Source organism: Hippichthys cyanospilos, chromosome 22 (genome assembly GCF_059441005.1).
Source record: "Hippichthys cyanospilos isolate Australia breed blue-spotted pipefish chromosome 22, RoL_Hcya_1.0, whole genome shotgun sequence".
Taxonomy (NCBI): Eukaryota; Metazoa; Chordata; class Actinopteri; order Syngnathiformes; family Syngnathidae; genus Hippichthys; species Hippichthys cyanospilos.
In genome coordinates, this window is record NC_142390.1 from 1,262,292 (window position 1) to 1,286,315 (window position 24,024).

Consider the following 24,024-nt stretch of genomic DNA (forward strand, 5'->3'; position numbering starts at 1 on the left):
AAGCCTAGACGTTTCCGGCGGAAGTGACTGTATCAAATAAAAGTAGAGCAAATTTGAAAAGAAGTGATGCGTTTAATCACTGGAGATTTAATGACGGTACAGCATCAAACTGTTTCCCTCCAAGTCTTTTATTAGCAAAAACAGTCTCTTAATTACCATAAAAAAGAATGCATTTAATACCTTTTCGGTGGTGTTATTTTTCCCTTGTAAAATGTATAAGATAAAATCGGGTCTCAAAAGGATCAAAACGTCTTACACAAAATACACAACTCACACTTAAAAACATCACAACCACGAAAGCATTTTATATATGCCAATAAAGTTACTGTTTGTCTAAACTGGAATCAGAATTGCCCAATAACTGTATCCCACTAATGCAACATTCTAGTGTTAAACCATCCACAACAAAGAATTAAGGTTGACCTTCACAGATTCACTTCCAAAATTCGCACGTACAAAGCGTATTTGGCACTCCATCAAACTGAGCTGTTTGTAATATGTTGCTTTTTTGGCTAGGGTTAGGCCTAAAAGTGTATAAAGATGCTCACCTCAATTAGGTTGAATACATGTGCTCACAGTTCAGTTGCTGAATGACTCATATTAATGAATAATACATTTTCCTTGGCGCGTTCAGTGAAGGTGGTACTTCTTTTGATTGCTTGTTCCAAAAAGCACACACGTTGGAATGTATACTAGTCAACAACAAAATATTGGGCTTGGGGCTGAAACTTCAAACATTAAACAGTGTGCAAATTAAGATCACTTTTCAAGGTCACCCTTTTTTTTTGGGGGGGGGGGGGGTAGTTGCGCTATGGTTGCACTTTTCATATTTTAATGAAGCGGTTCCTTGGAAAGCAATCATTAGGATACTGGAAAAGTGTTATTAATCAGCATGGGCAGTCGCGTGCGGTCGGCGGAGATTCCTGGCGCGTTGATTCATCGCGCTCGGCCGAGATCAGTAGCGGCGGCGAGCGGCATTTCCTCCAGCCTACGGCCACGTCTTTTGTGGGCCCAGAACAAGTGTCCCTCTTATGCTCCCGACTGAGCTCATCTCCCCGTCCGTCCGTATCTCCTCCGCGCTCCTGTCTTCTCCCTGCGTGAGCGTGTGACGCATCCTCTCTGCACACAGTCACGTTCTCATGACCCGAAACGGGTTTGACTCAGTGAATGAGGCGTTAGAAAGTCCAGCGCTCTCGGCCGAAGATGAAGACGAGAGGGCCGCACAATGGAGGGATTGACGGGCGGTCCGGCCGCGACTATCTTTGCCATCTGCTCCGAGCTTTGATACACAAAGCGGGACCCTTGTTGAACCGCAGACGCGGCGTTGTTTGCGACCGGCGGCTTGGCCATCTGGGACCCGTCATCGCAATGTCAACAACAAGTGCGCCGCTGGCTCCGACGCCTAGCTTTCCACCTTTTCAAAGGCATTCACGAGTACGGCGTGCGTTACCACGACCGATCGATTATAACATTAGATGCGATGTAGGTGGAAAAGTAACGGACACCAGTATCATATGTATCGATGGCACGGTTTGGATATCGAGGAAGACCCAAACTATACGTTTCTAGAGGTTGAATATATTGCATTGAACGTTGAAAACTTTCCAAAGCAGGATTTGCTCGAATAAACCCAGTTGGGCAACTTTTTCGTCGTTCGACAGAGCCCCGCCCCCTTTCCGTCATTGTCGGTCCGTCAGTTTTTTCAAGAGCTCACCTCCACAAATAAAGATAAGATTTGGAGCTTTAAACGCCTACGCGGAGTCTTCCCGTTGACTAGTCAACAAATCGGTTCGATCTATAGTCTCGAGTCGTTCTGCTTGCAGTTGATCTCGAGTCAAGTCAAGTAACCTTATTATCTCAATATCTGGTCTTCCAAAGAATAGAAGAAGAATATTCACAACATGATATTAGTGGCAAATTTATCTCGCCCTCATCATGTTGCTGGTTGAGTCTGAAGTCTTTTACTCAAGTAACAAGTCACCGAAACAGTGACTGGGGTCACCTCGCCGTTTCTTCTTCTTGACCCTTTCAGCAGAAACAGTGGCTCGAATCTCCTCGTCATTCGTCAAGTCTTGAGTCTTTCACCAAAAACGGTGACTCGAGTCTTTCCGTTTTAGTCACGTCCCAAGTCATGTGACTCAGGTCAACCTGGCTCACATCATGTCTTTGGTCTTTCATTTGTGGCGTCAAGTCATCAAAAGTGTCTCCAGTCAACTCGGTCACCTCGTCATGTCTCAAGTCGAGTCGTAAGTCCTTCAAATCCACTCCAGTCCCTGAATCTGAACGTCGGTTCCTCCAAAGCAGGATCCAGCCCAGAAATCTTCCGCTTTCTGTGGCAGGAGCACAACAAGCCTACCCCACAGATTTGTTTTTTTTGGCCTACCGATTTGGGATTTAACTCATATGACGCTTGGACTTCAGTTTTTGATCGCTCTTAGTGACGAGGATTGTAATCCCTGTGGCTTTACGTGTCCACGTTGTTGCATTAACGTCTCTCAGATAGTAGAAATGGAAAACCATGTATTAATGGAGTGGCGCTGCCCAGTTCCCGAAGTCCATATATGTACAATATGCGGCTGGATTCAGTTGTGCGTCTCGATGGACGCACGTCGGTCTTGGCGGCAGACGGCGTCGCCTTAACCGACACGCCGCATCTGGGCGGAGACAGCTGCCCCAGCACCTCCCGTACGGATCCTTGGCCCATGGTTTTTAATATTCATCTGTTTTCATGCCCGGCGGCCGCGTCCTCTTCCTCGGCGGCGGCATTTTGAAGCGGGACGGAGACGGACACGCTCGAAATGCTATCACGGGATGCCATTTGGATCTCTTCAGCGGGGCGCGCCGGTAAGTTTCTGTTAGATGCCACCTAAAGGAAATAAACATTGGTTTAATCACTGGGCGAACATCTTTAGCTGAGCTCATTGGGAAGCCTCAAAGTCCGGCTAAATATTTGATGAGCACATGTTAACTGGAATCTCCCCTCAGGAAGACAAAACTACATCATCGTTAAGAGCAGCTTCATTGGAGTGGCCCTTGGAGATTTCACGTAATGGCATACTCGCACATATATACTGTATATATATATATATATATATATATATATTTTCACTAGCCTGGCCTTAATATCACCCAACTTGGGCTGACTGAAAGGGTCATAACCGTCAAATATATATTTACTTTCAAGCCCTCAAAATGTTGTGTGGCATCAGCTCTATCCATACATAAGCAGGCATTTAGAAGGGACAGCAGCGTGGCATATTGAAAGTCGTCATGTTTTGACAATCGATGCAATGTTTTAGCCTCCTAGTGTTTTTTGTATGTGTTTCCTTTGATATCACGCATCAAAAACATCAGCGTATAGACAGACAGACAGACAGACAGACAGACAGACAGACAGACAGACAGACAGACAGACAGACAGACAGACAGACAGATAGATAGATAGATAGATAGATAGATAGATAGATAGATAGATAGATAGATAGATAGATAGATAGATAGATAAATAGATAGATAGATAGATAGATAGATAGATAGATAGATAGATAGATAGATAGATAGATAGATAGATAGATAGATAGATAGATAGATAGATAGATAGATAGATAGATAGATAGATAGATAGATAGATAGATAGATAGATAGTCCATTTAAAAACAGTGGTCACATTATTCTACTAACTAGTCCTGTTTAAGTTTGGACACTTTGAAACAACTGTTTGCAAGGAGACTAATACTGTTTGCATAATGTTAATATGTTCCAGCACACGCAGAAAAGAAGCTACAATAAAAACAAGTGCCTGAAATGGCGTAGGTCTTGCTGTGAGGCGTTCACGTGAGTACGGTCAATATGAAAGAAGCGACTCACCCGCCACACGACGAGAACGATGCAAGCCGTTAAGGGCAGGAAGACCAGCAGCAACAGCGTTCTCTTCCACCATTTGCAATCCCTCCCATCCGCTTGACCCCCTGCCGCGAAGACATGACACGAGATCATTCGTGATACATTCAAACGGCTCGAAAAACGGCGGTGCTCATTGCATCGTAAAAAAAAACCGCAATACTACCGGCTAGCTAGTAGCATGCGCGGCAAAGGCGCATTTACCCGCTCCATTTGCTGTATTGAGACACGGCGGCGGCTTGCAGGAGAAGTTGGATGCTTCATGAGCGGCCACGTGGAGGATGTCCTCCATGTAGTTAAAATACAGCTCATTTTTGAAGTTCCCCTCCCGGTAGTGACACTGGAAGACTTGCATCGCAGCCTCCTGCGTGACAACACAAGAAGTTAGAATTAGATGAGAATCTAATCTTCTGTCGTAATAAAAAAATAATAATGTTTCCACCTTATTCCGTTCTTTAGTAATCACTGTTTGAAAATAGGTACTGTATTTTTTTGGACTATAACCCGCAACTTTTTTCTCATGATTTGAGCCCTGCGGCTCCGCTGCAGGGTTTTTTTTTTCCTGCTAGTTACTAGGAGGCAAACCACTAGTACACCAAATGTGTGTATCTGTTCAGGATAGAAGAAATCAATGACTGCTCAAAAAGAGTTTTACAAATATCGTATTCAACTTCTCGGCAACGGCTTACCAGTTCCTGGTGATCAAAGGTGAAGCGCAAGCTCTTGAGCATGGCGATAAAGACCAGGATGTTTTCCCTGTTGGAGGAGATGGCGCCAAACATATTGGCCAGGTTGCGAAGACTTTGCTCCAACGGGTAGATGTTTAATGCCACCCAACACGCGCCGGCCTGAGAAAGTGACGCAAAAAGATTTTTTCGACACCGACACGGACATTTTACCAGCATTGGTTATCGTATACGTACCACTTCTTTGGGAATGTAATGAACAGGGATCTCATAATCGGAAGGGATGTTGTGCTTCTAGAGGGGAGAGGTGACAATTCAGAGCGGAGGCGTAACAATTACATCGATTATAGAAATGATGATTTTTGATGAGGGATGGGCGAGTACTGATACCAAGTGTTGGATACCTGGCTTCTTTTCAAAGTATTGCCAATTACAAATGCCAAATTTGCCGGTAGGTTCGTAAAAGTGCTACGTTAGAAGAAAAAAGTCTTACTTTACGACTATTGTGCTAATCTTTTGGACACATTCTTCCATACTTATTATAGCCAAGGGGTGGCACACTCCTGCGAAATTGTCCACATATTTGAAATTGCAGCTTGTCAACAGTAAACGCGAATCGAATCCCAATGAAAATTCGCTCTTGCTTGGGAGAAAACGATCAGCGTTTTCGGGGCTGATTTCGAACGTGTTACAGACCAAACAAGTAACTCGAAAGAAGAAAGAGGATGTTATTTTAACGGTTGGCTGCGGGGCAAAACAGAAAGCGCTCACATGTGTAGGTGTGAAAATATAGGTGAAAAAGGCTCACCAGTAGCGACAGCTTGCTCACGTCATCAGTTATCGGGGCCCCAAATTGTCCACAGCACACATTCAAACTCGTAAAGAGACTCAGGAGGACACAAGGTGCCTTGAAGATCTGCAAAGGAGTCTGAGTTGATCATTTGTGAACGACAGCGACAAAGTAGCGCCGAGCGCCGGAGCTCAATATTGTCTGTCACCCGTCAACACGAGAGGAAACGAAAGTCAGCAAGAGCCTCAAATCGCGCAGCGACATGAACACAGTAAGGTTCTTGGTATGACAGCAACCGGAGCGAGCGGGCTTACTTTCTCCCTCATATGGAGCAGAAATGCAAGGCTGCCCCGATCCTGATCCAGATCCCCATCCGCAGCATGGAAGCGTGTCTTTGGAATCCAAAGCCGGAGAGGAGCGCGATCCCGCCCGCCGGCGTGAGCGCGTCGGTGCCTGCGCGGTCCAAGCGGCGAAAGTTGAGGATGGGCCGGCCGTCTGTCTGCCTGCCTCCGCGGCCCGGCGGAAGCTTTTTGAAAGGCTGGAGAGGCCGCCTACAGGCTGAGTCACCGTGTCACACGCTGACCGCGTCTGAGACTCGCTTCTCCCCGCCGCCGGATTCCCGGCCCGACGCGCTCTCGGGGTTATCCCCCGAGAGCTCCTTTTCAATGGAAATCAATGCGGCTTGGAGGAACGCCTGCCTTTGATATTCAACCGGGCTCGCCTACTTATCATGTAACGTACACACATTGATGTCATATTCATAAAGGCGCGCTGGTGAGAAACAGGAAAAATCCTACTCGCAGTACGTCTTTGAATTGCACTTGAAGCAACAGCGGGCCAAAACTAAAGCAGGCAAATAATCATCAAGGTTCTATCAGAGACAATGACGAAAATGCCCGAACAAAAGCAATGTTATTTGAATCAAACCTGATTAGCAAGATATATATATATATATATATATATATATATATATATACACACACATGTATATATATGTGTGTGTGTATACAGTGTGCATTTTTCAAGAGTTAATATCTTGAATTTCTGACTTCTTAATGTGTTTAAAATATAGAATCTTTTAGAAAGAATAATATGAGGGATATGAGTAGCTTATGTCAAGTTATTGGTCCTTCAAGTGTCAAAACTAGAAGAGAAGCAAACGCTGTATTGGAATATGTAGAAGTTGATTTGAAATTATTTCACTTATTTTTTTGGCTGGGGGGGGGGGGGGGGGTGTTGAGTATCAAATGTATTAGTGACTGGTCAATTGTCTCCAAAAAAAACCCCCAAAAAACTGCAGCGAAGAGCCCTGTTAATAATTGACACATAATTAATTCTATCGGCAAATCACATTTTCCCTTCACTGCTATAATATGCTGTTGCCAGGCAGGATCGGACTGGCGCAGCCGAGCATAAGAAGTGTCTCCAGATCTCATGGAAATATGCCCTCCGGTGGCCGCAATAAGGACGAGCGAGAGGTTTGATGACGGACATGCGGAGACAACCTTTGTGATGCCGTCGTCTGTTCTTGGCCATGAACAAAGGCGCTCAGGCATGGGCAATAGGCCGCGGCCTCTGAGCTCACATGCTTTTCGTGGCCAGAGCTCCCAAAAAAAGACGGCGCGTCACAGAGGCCGCCGCTTCAGCCAGGCACGCCCCGATTCCTCTCTTAAGGCCCGAGCGGCAGCTGCGGGAGATTAGACGAACCGGAGACGACGGCGGCGATCCGACGAGGGCCGGAGGACCTTCGCTTTTCGAACGGCAGAGTCTCGGCTCGGCTATGAGCTTTTTCGGATACCGCCGGGAGCTGAGCAAGTATGAAGACGTGGACGAGGACGAGCTCCTGGCGTCGCTCAGTCCCGAAGAGCTGGCCGAGCTGGAGAAGGAGCTGGTGGACATCGATCCCGACGCCAACGTGCCCATCGGCCTACGGCAGAAGGACCAGACCGACAAGACCCCCACGGGAACCTTCAGTAGGGAGGCGCTCATGAAATATTGGGAAGCGGAGACTCAGAAAATCCTGGAAAACGAAATCGCCGGAGCCAGCCCTAGAACGGTCAGTGGCTAGAACCATGACAATTTGGCCTTTTCACTTGAACCTGAACTAAGCATAAAAAACATCGCTACTGCTAAGAGATTCTTGTACACTTGCATTAGCTGGACAAAAAAACATGTTTGTTTTCTTTCCCCACAACCTCTTGAACTTTGGCCTGTTTTGCTACCACTTCACCGGAATTCCGTTCAGTCGTTTACATGTTCCTTTTGGGTTATTTGTGTGCCCCGTGACCGACAACATGACGTAACGTGATCCGACACGTGTCGACGTAGGAAGGGGGAGACGGCGGCACGACGGACGGAAACAGCCAATCGGAGGACGAAAAGGACGACGAAAGCGAGAAAGAGCAGAAGAAGCAAAAGGATGAGGATGAAGAGGAGGACGAAGAAGAGGAAAGCGAGGAGGAGGACGAGGTCGTGACGGAAGAAGACGACGGCGACGGCGACGGAGACGGAGAAGAAAGCGCTAAATTTGAGCCCGCGCCGCCGCCGCCGCTGATAAGCGCTCCGCAGCAGCTGAAGCCGCAGAGGGCGGAGCCTATTCGATTGACTCCTCCCCCTCCACCCGTCGACCCCAACGCCAGCGGGAACCCCACTATTGTGGACAACGCCCTGCAGCGAGCGCTGAGCGACGACCCCGAGCTCACCGAAGTCAACTTGAATAACATTGACGACATCTCGCAGGTACGTAACGACGGATTTCCGCATCATATTCGGCACCGGTCAAAACTTTGCCTATGATATCGAATAGTCTGGAACACATCAACAGGCTGTTAACTCTTGAAAATGCACAACTGTGAAAAGCAAAGTCCTAAAGCATCCTTCACATCATAAAGATGACAGCAACGCTGTTCTGTGGCCAAACGATGCGTTTTCATTCATATATTTTTTGGATTACTTTTGAAGAACTAAAATGAGTCTTACCATCTGAAGAACGGCGAGCGGCATGGCTTCGTCTCGGTGCGGATCGGGGAGGCAGGACACTGTAAAAACGTAAAAAGAAAAAAAGTAGTTTTAGTTTGCGATAGCGATGAAGATTTTCAGACAACTTGAGAATTTTCATCATGTAAAACATCCTTGGCTTTGCTACTAAATTTGACTTGAATTTTGAAGTCAAAGAGAAGTCTCCGTTGCCGTAGGAGACCCTGATCCGATTCGCGGAAGCCCTGAGGTCCAACACGCACGTGCGCGTCTTCAGCCTGGCCAACACCCACGCCGACGACCCGGTGGCCGTGGCCATCGCCAAGATGCTGCGGGACAACTCGTCCATCGTCAGCCTCAACATCGAGTCCAACTACGTGAGCGGCAAGGGCGTGCTGGCGCTGGTCCAAGCCCTGCCCGGGAACCGCACGCTGACCGAGCTCCGATTCCACAACCAGAGGCACATCTGCGGGGGACAGGTCGCCGCTGGTTTTGCGAGGGGACAGGACAACCGGCGTCCTGTCCCCTCGCAAAACGTCCTCGCTCCCGTTACTCCAGGTGGAGATGGAGATGGTGAAGATTCTGAGGGAGAACCACACCTTGATCAAGCTGGGCTATCAGTTCAACCTGCCCGGCCCGAGGATGAGCATGACGGGCATCCTCACCAGGAACCAGGACCGCCACAGGCAGAAACGACTGCAGGAGCAGAGGCAGCGGCGGCGACCCGAAGGGGACGCTGACCCGCCGGCCGTTGACCCGCGGGCCGCCGCGCTGGTAACGTGACTAACAAACTTTTTTGGGGGTTTGGGCCAATCGTAGCTTATGGAAGTGAAAACATCCCTTCCATGTGCGCTTTTAGAGAGGAACGCCCTGCAGCTCACCTGGATCCTCTCCGTGGTCCTCCCCCAAAGGCCCGCGGAGCAACCTGGCCAAAAAGCAGACACCTCCCGCACCACCGCCACCTCCTCCTCCTCCTCCACCGCCGCCGCCGCCGCCACCTCCTCCGCTGCTTCCCCCCAGCCAGGAGAAGAAGCAGCCCAGCCGAACCATCGCGGAGGTGATCAAGTCCCACGAGGCCAGCAGCAAGAAGGCCAAAGCCAAAGGAAAGAAGGGCAAGAAGGGTAAAGGCAAAGACGAGACCACCTGCATCCTCAAGGAGCTGAAGAACGCGCTGAGGCCCGTGGCGGCCGACGAGGGGAGCAGGCCGTCCACGCCCGTGCGGTCGGCCCACGACCGCTTGATGGACTCCATCCGGAACAGCAGCATCCGGAACCTCAGGAAGGTGAGCAAAACCGATGCTCGTTATCGTATGAAGGCGTTTAAAAAAAATGTTTAGAAATTCAGAACCCCCCCCCCCCCCTCCCCCCGAAAAAATGTGCGCCTCATACTTTATATAAAACGTAATTATAACAATGAAAACCTTGCTTAAATACTGGTTCACTGCCAGCCCAGTAAAAACGGATGTGTGACCTCTATAGCCGTCATTGGCAGTGAATGAGTTCATGTTTACCACTAAAATACTAGTCGCGCTTTCCAACTGAGGCAAGTTTTGCAGCTCTACCCCCAGCCGCCAAATTCCTGCCACTTAATGCTGCTATTCATAGCGAGTGTTCGGCGGAGGTTTGATAAAGGCAGACGTAGCAACAACACAAACATTGTCAGTACACCCTTTTTTTTTTTTTAACAGGTTGAACTCCCATTACACCTCCGATAATGCAGAAGAAAGAGGAAGTCGTCAGCGCAACAGAATTTGGGGTTTTTATTTTGCACTGCTACAATGATTTGTTTTTGTAACGTTATTTTAAAAACCTCGTTTACCCCCCTTGTAAACTTGTAAATACGATGTGCTCTGTTTGGATGAATGTGTGCTCATTTCTAAATACAGATGCTTTTTGATTGTCCTTTTTAATGGTATATACATAAGATCTTATGAGGAATCCTATCCAGTTTCCATTTTTATTGGACGTTTTTGAGTCAGTTCATTGTGATGCTAATGAAGAACTCCCCCCGCTTTGAGCGCTTGTCTGCAGAGTGACAGCCGGTTTTAACAATTGGACACCCCTATGATTGTAAGGAGAGGACATTGTTTGTGGGAAATTGTTTCTATCGTTTCGGCTGCCTCACTTGACAGATGTACGGAGAGGATGTGTTTAGTAGGCGTGAAGTGCCCTAAAACTTGCTGTGGGCATGTGTCAAATGTTTTTCCCGATTGTATTTTCACTGCCAACTGCTCTCAATCCGATACTTTTCAGACTAGTGACAACACTTGTACTCAATATCCCTCCCTTCAGCATGCATGCATTCCACGGCCTAAGTACTCCTAAGAATAAAAGTTGGAGGCAGGAAGTGGAGCTCTTTGTCAAAACAATCCTCCGAATGCCGATAAAGGGACGCCTTTCAGTCAGACATGCTGTAAAACGTAGAGACTCGCTGCCTGTAAATGTGGTCATAATAAGGGGACTTTTTACTCATCTTTGTAGTTCGCGCGAATGCGTGTCGCTGTGGGTGAGCGGAAAGTGACATACCTTGCTCTAATCCCTCCCAGAAGGTCCACAGCTGAGATATGATACAGGGGCCATTCGCTAAAAATAAAATGGTACATAGAATTGATGCTGTTGTTATTGACACTCTCGGGTAAACAATTGCGTGACTCATAAAGATGAACAATGGGTTATCGGACTTTAAAACAGGGAAATAAACACCAAAATGTCAGCGCTTATCACACCGGTGGAGGATACAAAGCAAAATTATGCAGATTTAAATCTAGTAGTTGTACATGTAATCCGTGAAAACATACAAATATCCTGTTGACACTCGACAGTTTAAGAGCGAACGAATTTGCGAGGACGTTCGAGCATATCTGCAAGTACAGCCAAACTTAAAGGGGAAAATACCGTGCGGACACAATACTAAAAATAGAATAATTTATTCTCAAATTTATTGGTGTAGGTCAAATGCTAAAAAAACACTACTTGCACATGTGCAATAATATAGCGTTTCCTTTCGTTTTAAAGGCCAAAATAAGGCAGACGGTGAGACATAAATACGTGCCAAAGACAGATTCTCAATTCAATCCTACTCAACAAATAACAGGGAAACTCCACTTACAACTCGAAGCCACAATTTGACGTTTACTTTGCAATTACGTACCGTGGTTTATAATGGAGTCCCTGCAATGTTGCATTATGCCCACAAGAGGGCAGACCATTACATTGAAACCAATCGAAAGGCTGCGAAGAGGTCACCGAATTTTCACGTATGAATTCGCCTACAGAAACATCTCACTAAACCCAATCTCTTAGAGTTAGGGTTGTGCTACTATTTTTAAGGTCTTTGTATATGCCTAATATTTGTTAAATGGTCACAAAAGGAGTAAAGTAGTTTTTGTATCTAATATTTAAGTCAACAGGCGTAAAACTAAACGTCTTTATTCATGGAGTCCCCTGCAATGTCGCATTGTGCCCACAGGAGGGCAGACCATTACATTGAAACCAATTGAAAGGCCGTTAAGAGGTCACCAAATTTTTGCGTATGAATTCGCCTACAAAAACATCTCACTAAACCAAGTCGGTTAGGGTTACACTGCTATTTTTAAGGTATTCATACATGCCTATTTTTTTTGTAAAAATGGTCACATAAGGCGTATCATTTTGTGTCGAATGAACAATAGTCAACAGGTGTAAAACTAAACGTCTTTATTCATCAAATTTTACATACTCAACGCCCCAATTCCAACAATAGTCAAACTCTGCTTATATTGTATAATGTAAAGTAGAAAAAGAGGAAAACAAAAAGACTCTGTAGTGTCTGACAAATCCACTCGAATGTAATATGTATTAATAGGTAACGACAAAAGTTTTATGTCCAATGGCTTGAGATCATTGTCATGACCGTGTCACAAATGATCATTTTTTTTATAGTTTTATTCTAAGTGTCAGTTATGTAATGGGAGTCTGCATCTTGCATCTGTTATCGAAACTGCGTTAGAAGCAAATGTGCGCAGCACGATAACCGTCAATATTCAGCTGCAATCCCAGTCTCTCATTTCCTCAAGTGTTTTTTTTTTTTTTTTTTTTTAAACGATACAGACCGGAACATGCCCTGTTGTCATGCAGCGAGTCACCTCTTTCTGTGCAAAAAAATAGATATATATTTCAAGACTCACATCTGAGCACATTTACAGAGGAAAGCAGCTTGAGCTCAACGGTCCAAACTGTCTTTTTTTTTTTTTTTTTTAACTTTTTGTTTATGAAAATACGAACGCTTAAACTAAGATCATTAGAGTAGGCAAAAATAATTAGAGTATGAACATATTTTTTTCTTTGTCCCCCCTCAACGGAAGACAATAACGAAGGATTTGTGGCAACTTTTGCCTCAACAACAGCTTGATGTCGAAATTGCACGTTATTTTGGGAAGGCGGGCGGGCGGGCGCGAGTGACAGAACGCAGGGAATGTGCCATGAAGAACGATGAGTGACAGATGGTCTGTCGAGAGCCCAAAAGGAACGGTTAAAAAAGAAAGACATCAGAAACAAAAACAACAGATATGAGAAAGTCCGACAGATTAAATGAGGTATTGCACAGATTAATTAAAAAAAAAAGCATAAAGGCAACAAAAATATACAGCAAACTGATAGAAAATGTACATTTTTGTGATTTTTTTTTTCTTTAAAGTAAGCAAGGAAAATTTTTTAGCGTCAATTATCTGATGGCGTGTGTGTATGTGTGTGTGTGAGTGGGGGGGTGGCGGCTAGTCATCCCATTCATCCTCATCTTCAAAGTCCTCGTCATCTTCGTCGTCGTCATCCTCATCTGGAGAAAGACAATCGGATTTGAAGCGAGCGGACGAGAAGAGCTGGCCGTGGGGAAACGGCGAGAGAGCGAGCAAAGTACCTGAAGAGTGAATGGCCTTGCTCCGCTTCTGCATGACCTCCATCAGCGCCCCCACGATGCCGGCCGAGGGGGCCAGGGAGGACGGAGGCGAGTCGTTGGTTTCGTCCCTCTGAGGAGGACAAAGGCGCCTTTGAGAAGAGACGGCAAACGGCGGGCCGGCGCGCCCGGTCATGGGGAGGAGCTCACCGCTTTGAGTTGGATCCCTTGCCGGATTTGGTCCAGGAGCGCGTCCCGCCCGACGTTGGACGCGGGCCGCTGACTCTGCTCCACCTTCTTCAGCTGGGTGCCTTCGCGGATCTGACTCAGCAGAGCCGACTTCCCCCCGGCGCCGTCCACCACTCCGTTGCTCTCCAATGACGGCGGCGGCGGCGGGCCGGGAGGGGGCGGTGGAGGCGGAGGCGCCGCTCCCCCGAAGGAGGGGATGGAGGATGTGGGGGGCGGAGGCGGCGGCGGCCCGGTCGCCGAGGCGTGGGCCGGCGGCGGCGGCGGGGGCAGGTAGCCCCGGCTGGGCGGCGGCGGCGGGGGGGCGTTCAGGCCCGGCCGGGACGGGGGCGGAGGCGGGGGCGCCGAGACGGGGGCCCGGGAGGGCGGAGGGGGAGGCGGGGCGCCCCGCCCGCGGGCGGGTGGCGGCGGAGGCGGGGCTGAGCCGTGGTGAGGAGGCGGGGGAGGAGGGCCACCTCTGGAGGGAGGGGGCGGGGGGGCTTCAGAGGGAGACAAAGGAAAATCTTTCACGTTTCGTACTCTACTGTATTTAGCTGGCAGTATTCAGCTGGAACTCCAGTTTCACGGATGAGCGTACGATTAGATAAGCACTCGTCAAGGGTGTCGGCTACCCTCCACAAAAAAATAAAAAAGCAGCGGCTGCTCGAGCCCGAATAAAGCGACTTGTCTGATTTGAAGGCGTGCTGTGGCCCACCTTGTCGCCGGAGCTCATTTTTGACCGCTTCCACTCCTCCCTTCTTTTCGATGAAGTCGTAGATGACCTTGGAGGTCTCCTTGTCCTTGAGCTGAGCCTCGGAGATGCCGCACATGTCGAAGAGGTTCTTAAGCTCGGGGTCCAAGTTGTTTAACTACACGGACAAAACAACACAGAATGGTGACAGAAGAAAGCAAAAAACGGTTGACTTTTTGTCGCTTGCTGCCACCATCTAGTGCTCGTATTTGTAGCCTAAAATTGCGCATTCTTGTGTCGATCCACTTCTATCATCGACAAAAAAATGGCAACAACTCATTTGAATGACATCATCCCTGTGAAATGATATCATGTGAATGTTAGCCAATCCCGGGGATGTTTTTTTTTGGAGCAAATCCAGGGATTATGCAAACACAGGTGGCCTTCCCTCCCAAAATCTTCTTGTGTAACCGCCACGAGCACATGGCCGCGCGGTCGAAATTCATATTTTGGAGCTGACGGACGGCTCCTTTCAAACCGTGACACACTCGGTCAAGTTACTTTGTTCGCTTTCGATATATTTTTTCAAGGTTTCACTTACGTCAAAGCCCGTGTTGGGATCCCATCCCACGTGCCCGATGTGCCTGCGCCAAAGCAGAGGCGCGGGAGTCAAAAACACATCACAGAGACAGGTGGCCTTACGCTGTATTCAACTGGCGAGAAAGTAAGGGAGGCGGGCGACTGACTGGAAGTTGCTGGGCGTGCCGATGTCGGCCTTGGTCAGCCTCTTCTTCTTGCCTTTGCCCTTCTTCTCCCTCTTGGTGAAGGTGGAGTGTATGATGTTGTTCATCTGAGAGTTGCTGTGGAAACGGTGGCCCGTGCTGATCTCGGGGTTTTTGATGTCCACCGTGGCCATGGGCAGCGCCGGCCCTGGAAGACAACAGAGACAGGTTTACCATTCCAGATCCGTCCGTTGCTCAAATGCGTTCTCGGTAAAAAACAAAATATTGGCGCCAAAACTCATTTATTCACTGTCCTTGACAGCTGTAAACATGAAAAAAAAGATATATATGTAACAGGCCGGTACCACTGCAATTTTTTGTGGTGCCAACGGTCCCAAAAGGACACGTACCTTTTCTACGGTCACTACGCGGACTTTTGGGCGTTTTGCTTGGTAAAGGCGAAGCGGAGCGACTGCGCCTGCCCCTCACCCTGTCCCAAAGACCCGCGCCGTCTCTATCCCGCCCAGCGCCCGCCCCGACGTCCACATCTGTAAACTTAGGAGCTCGCGCCTCCGACAGATTGGGGTACACCTCGTCCTGGGGGAGTACCAAGCAGTGCAAGGTGGACAAGCAGCCGGCCGGGCCCAAACCCGCCGCGCCGGCGTCGTCCGAGGGGGCCGACAGAAAAGTGGTGCAGAACATCATAGCTGCCAGGGGGGAATCCCAGAGAGAGCGTTTACTAAAGACCCAAAGGAGCGATGGCTTCCGGCGGACGCATCGCTTTCGTCCCAGGGGGAGAGGGGAATCCACTCGTTTTGGTCAAGAAGGGTCCGCCTCGTCTAAAAAGCCAAAAGTCGGCGTAGGCGCTTGGCCTGGGAGCCAGACGTGCTCGTCGGGTATCCGGACAAGCAGAGCGCCGGGGGGAACGATGTCCTGCCGAGGCTGGCTTGAACGAGCCACACCGCCCCAACACGGGCAGATGTCGTCCCGCCCACTTTCTCCTCCCTCCGCCGTCAAAGCGCACACGCTGGGCGCTCTAATCCCGCCATATTATTCCAGGATTTACCGCTCCATTTTATGTAACTCTCCACGCATGCCTAATCTCAGATTAAACGGCTGCTTATGAAAACACGGCGAAGGTCAAGAGAACGCGAAGAGAAAAAATTAATTCACCTAAAAACCGCAAAAACATGGTCACTGCTTGTATGCAAGGTAAAAGCGAGATGGTACTTGTGTAGCATTTTCAGCAGTAAAACCTTTAACTCTTTGAGCGCCAGCCTGAAGAAATAAATATAGGAATGCTGTTGTTGCTGAAAAAGGCTAATCAGTTTAATTTAAGGATGAAAAACGGTGGGCAACGTACCATTTGGAGGCTCGCGTCTCTTCTCTGTGAAGACAGACAAACCAAACGGTTACAAAGCGCGCCGGCTTGGCGACAAGCGAAGGCCGACGGACAAACCAGGTTGTTTGGGAAAAAAAAGGTTCGGCCGAGCCGAGAAGAGGAAGTGAGCCACACGCGCGCGGTTACGATCGCAGCCATACGCACATCCAATCAGTGGAAGAGCGGGAAAAGTCCGAGAGAAGTCAAGTGGATGAAAAGATTCTGCTGGAACGTGGTGGAGCAGAGAAAAGAAACCCTGTGCTCAAAGAGAGTGCACCCGAGGCAAAAAAGCAGGAAGAGGGAAGCGGAGGATCCGCGCCGAGGTTTACAGGAAGGTGACGTGACAAACAGGAGGGGCGATGGAATGCTGGTTAGCACAACCAAGCAAATGTATTTGGACTCATCGTCTTTTAGTTGTGCGACGATACAAGCGACAACTATTTCTGTAAACTAAAAGCGAATCATTTCGAATTAACGCCGAGTTTTATCTAGTGTATTTCTCCACGTGTCGACATTTTTCCCCGCTCATTTTCAACGGCGTAGCTCAACAGACTCATTTTTTCCACATATCTGCGTTTAAATATCCTTAATTTGATAGTAATTTGCCATTTACAAGGCTTAAAATGATGATGCGAGCACGTTTGAAGAAATAGCGAGGAGGAAGAAGAGCACATCGGGGAGTTATGTCCATACAGTGAACTTTTTACTTTGACAAATTAATAAGCAACTGTGTCAACAATAAGATTTGAAGTTTGACTTCAAATCATTTTATTGTTGCGACTTCAAAGGACGACATCATCTATTTTATTTCTTCATGTGATAATTCCTCATCAAAAATAACCAATAAAGGCATGCGAGGTTTTGCAAAACAGTCACAATTTAGTAATAAAAATGAATTTACTCTTAATTTGAAAAGGAAAACGATCATTCAAAAGCATGAAATTAGGTTTGCTGCAGAAAGGCTAAGCTTAACATTAGTCCGCAGTGGCGGGCGAGCAAGCGGGCACAAGTGACAAAATAAGGAAGTCCGTACCAGATTTTCTTTGCCTTTTGCCCAAGAGCTCAGCCAGGTGACCTCGGAAACGCTTGGCTTCCTCTTCACTGGCAAAGTTCAGGCCCACTTGGCTCGACTGCCGATTTCAAGGCGAGGGGGTGGGGAGAATTAAAAAAAAAAAAGCATTAGAATGATAGCTAAAACGAAACAAGGGCTCATTTGAGATCCCATGACTACTCAATGAGTGTATTTAATGTTTTTGATGATGTGTACACAGTGATGAGCGTACTATCACCACAATTTCTCGCGCCACATACCTCATGGTCTGCTGCACCTACTATGGCATCGCAGATAAAAAGGGTCTTGCTCAAAAAAAAAAAAAAGAGAAAAACAACAAGAAAAGGAAAAAAAAGGGTCAACTCACGTCTCCAGCAAATGTAATGAAGTAAGGTCTGGAGGGATTTATGTTGAAGTTGTTGTACAGCTCCTGTTCAAACAGCATCTTCCCATCCTGTTACAAAACAAGGCGTTTCAAGTTCCGACGGGGTCCGAGAGGAACGTACGCGCATACCTTGATGTCAAAGACTCGGATGAAGTATGACCGCTGCGGGTTGTCCTTGATCAGGCAGGCCACGCCGCAACATCTTTTGGTCCAGGTGGCGTTTCGGTCTGCGATGAACACCTGGACCACTGCCGAGGATAAAGTCTAAGACAACAGAGTCCAGCTTCAATGTCAAGGGAAAGTTCTGATACAGCGAATCAATCGAGGAAAGAAAAAACATTCAACTATGGGCAATTCAGGAATAAGCACATCCTCAAGTTGAACTCATTCCCAACCAGAGAAGGCAATAGACGTCAAAGATGCATTTGACTGGGCTCGCAGAGAATGACTTCAAATTCTGAAGGGGAGGCATGTGGGCTCCCTCTTGTGGTGAAACCAAAAAGAATTCAATGTAACGTTCAAACTGCATTCAGTTACTGTAGATTCAACGTCTTTTTCGTCAAGTGCAGTTCAATTGTAGAGTTTCATATATTTTAATTGAATCCTTTGAAACTATTTCCAAACAATTGTGATGAAGTGGATTTTTACTGCTCAAATAAAGCACAAAGTTCATATTCAAACTGTGTTACAGTGGCTTACAATAAGGGATTTGGGACACAACTCATTTTCAGACCCATACAACTCATTCTTTTCATAGATAAAGTGATTATTTTTGTGGTTAAAGATGATTTTAAAGCGGGACTTTAAATTCACTCTGAGTCACCGCCGTTAGGTTTTAACGTCTTATTGGGGCGCCCAGATTAATTCTAAAATCAGGAAGCTGCTCAAGAACCATTAAACTTTAAAGGCATTAATAAAAGCGGCACGCCCCCTCATCATGGGCATTATCGGGCAAATCCTTCCTGGCTCCTTTAGACTTTGCAAAGTCAAATACAAGTTGGCATCAAAGCGCACGCTGATCAGACTTGCTTTTACAGGTTGCCGCAGGGGTTCCCGCGCCATGTGGGGTTCAGCTTCCCAGCTATTAGCACACAGATGAAAGCATCAGGGACATAAACGACACGCTGAGCTGACGACCTATTTTCAGTGTAATTCCTACCGTGCCTCCTCTTCACGTTTGGTAAATGGCAAAGCCAAGCTAGGACGCATTTTCTTCTGCAAAGGCCCTCAGGTTCCACTTGGTCATGTGACCGAGAAGCTTGTACGGAACACAAACATTTCATTCCTGTTTTTGGCCAAATATTGACAGAGGTGACAATGTGAACTGCTCATGAGATCATTTTTTCATAACAGGGCTACATTTCAGAGGAAATGAGACGCAAGCTAACGCAGCGCAGACATGACATCACGGTTAGCACTAATCAATCAGCTCAATTGCAAAATAGTTAGGAAAAAAAACAAACTAGGGCTCACAGTCTCCAACTGAACCTTGTTACTTTGCCTACACTATACAGTACACTCGGAGGAGTACATTTAAAAAAAACTATTTAGGCCTAAACAGTCAAATTTACAGTCAATGAAAAAATTGCATTTAAAATAATCCAAGTGTAATTTTTGCCCTGATTACACTAGGGCCAAATGCAGTCTTTTCAGTGTAAAATATACACTAGAAATGTAATGTGTACATCGTTGGCAACGATGATATCCCAAAATGAGATTCTCTAGGCAGCAGTGAGTACAGGAGCGTAAAAAACAGAGGCTATTTTAAGATATTTTTTAATGACGTCAGGATCTGAAATGCCTGAGGTTTCGTCTGGCCGTGGAGTGCTGATAGTTCCTGACAGGGTCAAAAATGGCAGGAAGTCGAGCTACATGCGCTTGCTTGCTTCTCTTTGCACAAAGCGTTCACGACAATTTTTCTGTCCTAGCACAAGGAGACAAGGAAGCTTTGACCTCATTTTTGCAGGAGGTGGAAATAGATAATAGCTTCAGTTTAAATTAGATTTTTTTTCCCCTCCAACGGAGGCAGGAAGGAGATAGATTGGGACGATATCGAGTGGTATCATGTTCCACTTCACTAGCACAAATCACCAAAGGGGGTCTGACCACGGGACTTCCTGTATGATGGAGATTGCTGATCAGGCAGTCTGTGCGCACACACACAAATGCACAGCACGGATTGGACACCTGCCACTTGTTTTCGTTTTTTTTTTTTTTTTTGGAGTCCGGCACCGGCAGTACTGCTGATGGTGTAAAGCGAGGGAATACCAATGAGCATCTCTGCACATGCACGAGTCAAAGAAGTTGTGAAATCGTTCCTCATTTTTTTATAGCACTGACTAAGCAATAAAAACACACTTGCTCCATTTTGCACGTGGTTCCAAGAAATGTACGTCAACAAGACATTAAGTGTAATTCAGAAGATGAAATCACTGGTGGACATTTTAATTTGATTGCAAACGAGACACACAGCGTCAGACACAATATTCTCTCTCCACATGCAGAAGTAACCTGTATTTTTCAGACTAGAAGCCCAGCGGATTTATAAAGCGCACCGGCGAAAACTGAACAGATCATTTATTTTGGTCCTGTATAGGCCAACTTCAGATACAGTAACATCAGATATTTACAAACAAAGATTATACTAGTAAGTAAAATTGCAGCTCAAACTCAAAATCAATACTTTGATAGCGTTGTCTTCCGCGTTATGCCTTTGTTTACTGGCATGTTGCCCCCCAGCTGGCTAGTAAAAAAAACTAAACTGCAGATATGCCGCACTGGACGAGAAACCAGAGGGTTTCAATTGTGAGAAAAAAAACGGAGCGGCTTATAGTCCAACATTTACGGTAGTACAATTGCGCGGAATGCTCCTTATTTCCCCTGAGCGCCAGAGGAATGTTGCTGCTGCGTTTCTGAGCGGGTCTACGTCAATGTACGGCACACCCCACAAAACCTGTGTGCACATGCCAATGAGGAAGGAGGCAAAACGAGCATAGTGCGAGCTACGTGCATCTGTCAAGGGTCATTAGGCAGGAAATGGAACGCGAGTCTATCTTCTGTATCAGGTGATGGAAAAAACAACAAAAAAAACAACAACAAACAAAAACTTCCCTAATCAGCATACGTTTCACCTTCAGGAACACGTTAAGGAAACAACCTGTGATGAGGCAACTTCTCAACAAGGTGCCATACGCGCCCAGAACACATAAGTATGTGATTACATGTTGCTCATACTCCTCAAAAACACTAGCTTTTTTTCTTTTTTGGGGGTGGCAACAAATTGCCGTTGAAGATAGTTTTGAGCAGCAACTTTTTATAACGGTCTCAGCAAACATTTCACTCCAGTGTAGCCTGGAAAACAAAGCATTTCAGTTATGTGGAGTCTCGAGCGACGGGTTTTCAGAAATTCGCCGTTCGTCTTCGCTGACGAGTTCATCGTCCGTGTTACGGAGAATAATTTGTATTCGGCGTTTCTTAATCGCCACAAAGCTGAAACGGCCCTCAAGTCGCCTGCCCAGTTTTGTTAGTCTGGCGAGGTGGTACCGATGTCGGAATATCGGGATAAACAGAGAGTATCTACACCTATACAGACACGTTTAAGGGGTGGGACAAAATCTGGAGGGTGTTAAATATATAATGGTAAAAATAGAGAGAGAAAACAGGCTAAAAATGATTTGTTTTACTCTAATTTTAGAATGGGGACTTTGCACTGTAGTCAGACTGGTAGAGCAGGACTCTTCTCCAGATCTTTGGGACTAAAGAAGTGGGGGGAAAAAGCCCCGATGAGTTCTCACTAGTCAGCGCTGTCCCCTGCCAAGTCTTGTCGGCACATTCCTTCAGTGGACACACTTCCCGAAAACAACCCAGGTTCAGCTAACGTTATATAATGGAAGCACACAAACACACAGAAAATCTCTTTTTGTCTCAAAACGATTCACACAAATACAACAGTTATTTTCATGTTTACCTTATAGACAAATGCAACGACATTTTCCAAGGTTTTGTTTTTGCATTCATTGTGCCATTTCGCTTAAATATTTGTTCCGTCTATGAGAGGGCGTGCACAATTATTTTTGAGACACACTAGCACTGTAATTTTATTTCCACGTGTTGAACGGTCATCGCTACACTATCTCTTGGGGGGAGTATCGAGGTCTCCATTGGACGGAAACTACCAATGTCCCTTTTTTCCGTTTAAAAATGGTTAGTTATTCGTTAAAAGTTAAACAAACTGAAAATGAGCCTCTATCCTATTTCCCATTCTGCGATTATTGAACACAATGTGGGAAAAAAATGTGACCGTATGTTTCCACCGAGCTTGTTTGCCTTGACTTGGAAGATCTTCTTCTAAGCCACTGCTGCTGAAGCACCATAGAAGTAGCCGCAGAAGTATAAGGTCTTAAGCATCAAGGCAAAATAAGCTCTAAAGTAACAAATTGCAACAATATTTTGTTTCTACGCTTTGTGTTGAATAAACAGTCGATGAGATTGCTCCTTAAAGAGAGAGGCTGTTTTTTCAATGTCCAATTTTGAAACAAATAACTGGAGGTGGCGTCCAATGACAACGCTGCCTCCTAGCGGACGGGGGTGGTATGTCCTTTGAACGCGACTTGAAAACCTAGCGTTGTTTTGTCTCAAAAACTACATGCGCGTCCGCTGATCCTCGAAACGCACAGTAAACAACTTATTGGTGAACTTGCGTATCTGAAAAAGACGCGAAAAGGCGATGTCTGTGTATCTAAAAAAAAACGTGTGCAAATCGCGATTTGTTTGCCTTAATACTTTAAGACCAATGCCTTCATACTTTTGCAAGTCTCGCCATGTCATCTCGTGTCGCGTCGCGTCCGAGCGGCGGGGTGAAGTCCGACAGCAACATTTCCTGTGCGACTTCAGGTGTGTCAAACGCCAACATTGCGGCGTCGAGGCCTACAAAAGCAACTGCAACTCGGCGCCGCTCGACGCGAGCGTCCCGAGCGAGATCCGACGTCACCGCTCGCCCCGCTAGCCGCCCCGGCCATCAAAACAAACCCTCCAACACTCCAATAGGAAAAGAAAGGGAAAAGCCAACGCGAAACAGGAAGCGGGGCGCAAACGAGAGTAGTTAGCGCCCGGTAAAAGAGAAAGGCTTTGAAGAAAACTTACGATGCATTTCCTGCCCAGGTGGTTGAAAAGATAGTCGTTCTCTTGAGGCGTCAGTAGCATGGAACCGACATTGGTTTGCCGTTGCTGCTTGTGAGGTCCACTCATTGTTAACCGGACGATCACGTTTACTCTAAGACGGTAAACCGAGTCCGGAAAGCTCCATAAACAATCCCCGTGTCATCCGTGGCCTTCCTCCGTCCGATCTTCCCCGCTTGAGTCAGACTGAAGTCGCTTTCGCGCGGTCGTCGCGGGGCCTTTGGTGCCGCAAGTGTCGAGGAAGACGCCAGATTCTGTTTCCGTGCGAAAACGGGCTCAAAAATCGGGCGGAAAACGCCAAAAAGTTTCCTGGGAAGTCCGGCTGTTTTAGCGCCCGCAGCCAGTTCCATCCAACATGGCAGTGTCAGGACGAAACCATTCTTGTGGGCTGGGGAGGCTTACGTCGTTTTACGTCGCCCTCCCACGCACTCACCAATAAATCAGCAAGACGCGACAGCGCAAAATAACGTCATCGTTCCGTGGTGAAATATGAATGTATCGCACTCGAAGCTCGGTAGCCTTCCGAATAAGAAGGAAATAACCTCTCGGCCAATATCCTCTTCAGGTGTGGTACGGTCCTATCCGCCCCTGTCTTTTATGACAGGAATGTGTGCAGTGCAGATTGGGAGGAGGTAGGACACAAGGTGCGCGTTGCCAGAATAATAGCGTCAGCCACTTCAGGATGAAATTAATGCAAATCTCAAAGCACCTTCCGCAAGGGAGGATTAAAATAGTATTCCGCAGATAAGATTGCGATTTTAACTTCAGTCGGGAAAGCGTGTCCTCACTTATCCGGTTTTGCGAGGATTCCATCGTTCCTTTTACTTTGAGGTCTTCTTTTTCCTCCCTGGACTACGTAGACTGCGAGGATGATTCATCGCGATGCACTGAATATTGTAAATAATACATTGAAGTAAAATGAACACTGGTCCGTTTATTTTGTTAATACGTTCCATTGCTTGACCTCATAATGTGTGTGAGAGAATTAAAATCTGAAGGTGTTTCCAAACTTTTGACTGCTGACCACACAGACGCACACACACATATATATATATATATATACCCACAAAAATGATATTTTCTGATAGTATTTGCAAAAACGCGTATCTATCCTTGCCTGCATGGCTAATACTCATTTCAACATTAAGCCTGAGGATATTTTTTGCTTCA

General features: G+C 46.7%; 3 protein-coding genes across 6 annotated transcripts; 1 reads left to right on the forward strand and 2 right to left on the reverse strand.

Annotated features, from left to right (window-relative positions):
- Positions 1-109: 109 nt before the first annotated feature.
- On the reverse strand, positions 110-9,351 carry LOC148405328 (uncharacterized). The gene is made up of 9 exons (XM_088406168.1): positions 9,234-9,351; positions 8,356-8,414; positions 5,691-5,829; positions 5,395-5,502; positions 4,824-4,880; positions 4,590-4,748; positions 4,105-4,264; positions 3,868-3,968; positions 110-2,866 (listed from the first exon to the last, which is right to left on the reverse strand). Exons 3-9 carry the CDS (start codon positions 5,700-5,702, stop codon positions 2,717-2,719), a joined length of 747 nt encoding a protein of 248 aa, XP_088262294.1. The 5' UTR covers positions 5,703-5,829; positions 8,356-8,414; positions 9,234-9,351; the 3' UTR covers positions 110-2,716.
- Positions 5,953-10,698, forward strand: lmod2b (leiomodin 2 (cardiac) b). 2 transcript variants are annotated; one of them, XM_088406165.1, is made up of 7 exons: positions 5,953-6,108; positions 6,763-7,432; positions 7,705-8,115; positions 8,571-8,831; positions 8,911-9,126; positions 9,212-9,634; positions 10,040-10,698. In XM_088406165.1, exons 2-7 carry the CDS (start codon positions 6,962-6,964, stop codon positions 10,064-10,066), a joined length of 1,809 nt encoding a protein of 602 aa, XP_088262291.1. In that variant the 5' UTR covers positions 5,953-6,108; positions 6,763-6,961; the 3' UTR covers positions 10,067-10,698. The 2 variants fall into 2 exon arrangements, with proteins under 2 accessions (XP_088262291.1, XP_088262292.1); XM_088406166.1 differs by lacking the exon at positions 5,953-6,108 and having other exon boundaries at positions 6,662-7,432.
- A 1,334-nt stretch (positions 10,699-12,032) lies between these two features.
- LOC148405330 (actin nucleation-promoting factor WASL-like) lies at positions 12,033-23,403 on the reverse strand. Of its 3 annotated transcripts, XM_088406169.1 has the most exons (11): positions 22,819-23,402; positions 17,806-17,940; positions 17,659-17,745; positions 17,274-17,370; positions 16,223-16,246; positions 14,884-15,067; positions 14,739-14,781; positions 14,162-14,315; positions 13,432-13,946; positions 13,246-13,354; positions 12,033-13,164 (listed from the first exon to the last, which is right to left on the reverse strand). In XM_088406169.1, the coding sequence occupies exons 1-11, from the start codon at positions 22,921-22,923 to the stop codon at positions 13,103-13,105; spliced, it is 1,515 nt and encodes a 504-aa protein (XP_088262295.1). In that variant the 5' UTR covers positions 22,924-23,402; the 3' UTR covers positions 12,033-13,102. The 3 variants fall into 3 exon arrangements, with proteins under 3 accessions (XP_088262295.1, XP_088262296.1, XP_088262297.1); XM_088406170.1 differs by lacking the exon at positions 16,223-16,246 and having other exon boundaries at positions 22,819-23,403; XM_088406171.1 differs by lacking the exons at positions 16,223-16,246; positions 17,274-17,370; positions 17,659-17,745; positions 17,806-17,940; positions 22,819-23,402 and adding an exon at positions 15,270-16,204.
- Positions 23,404-24,024: the final 621 nt, after the last annotated feature.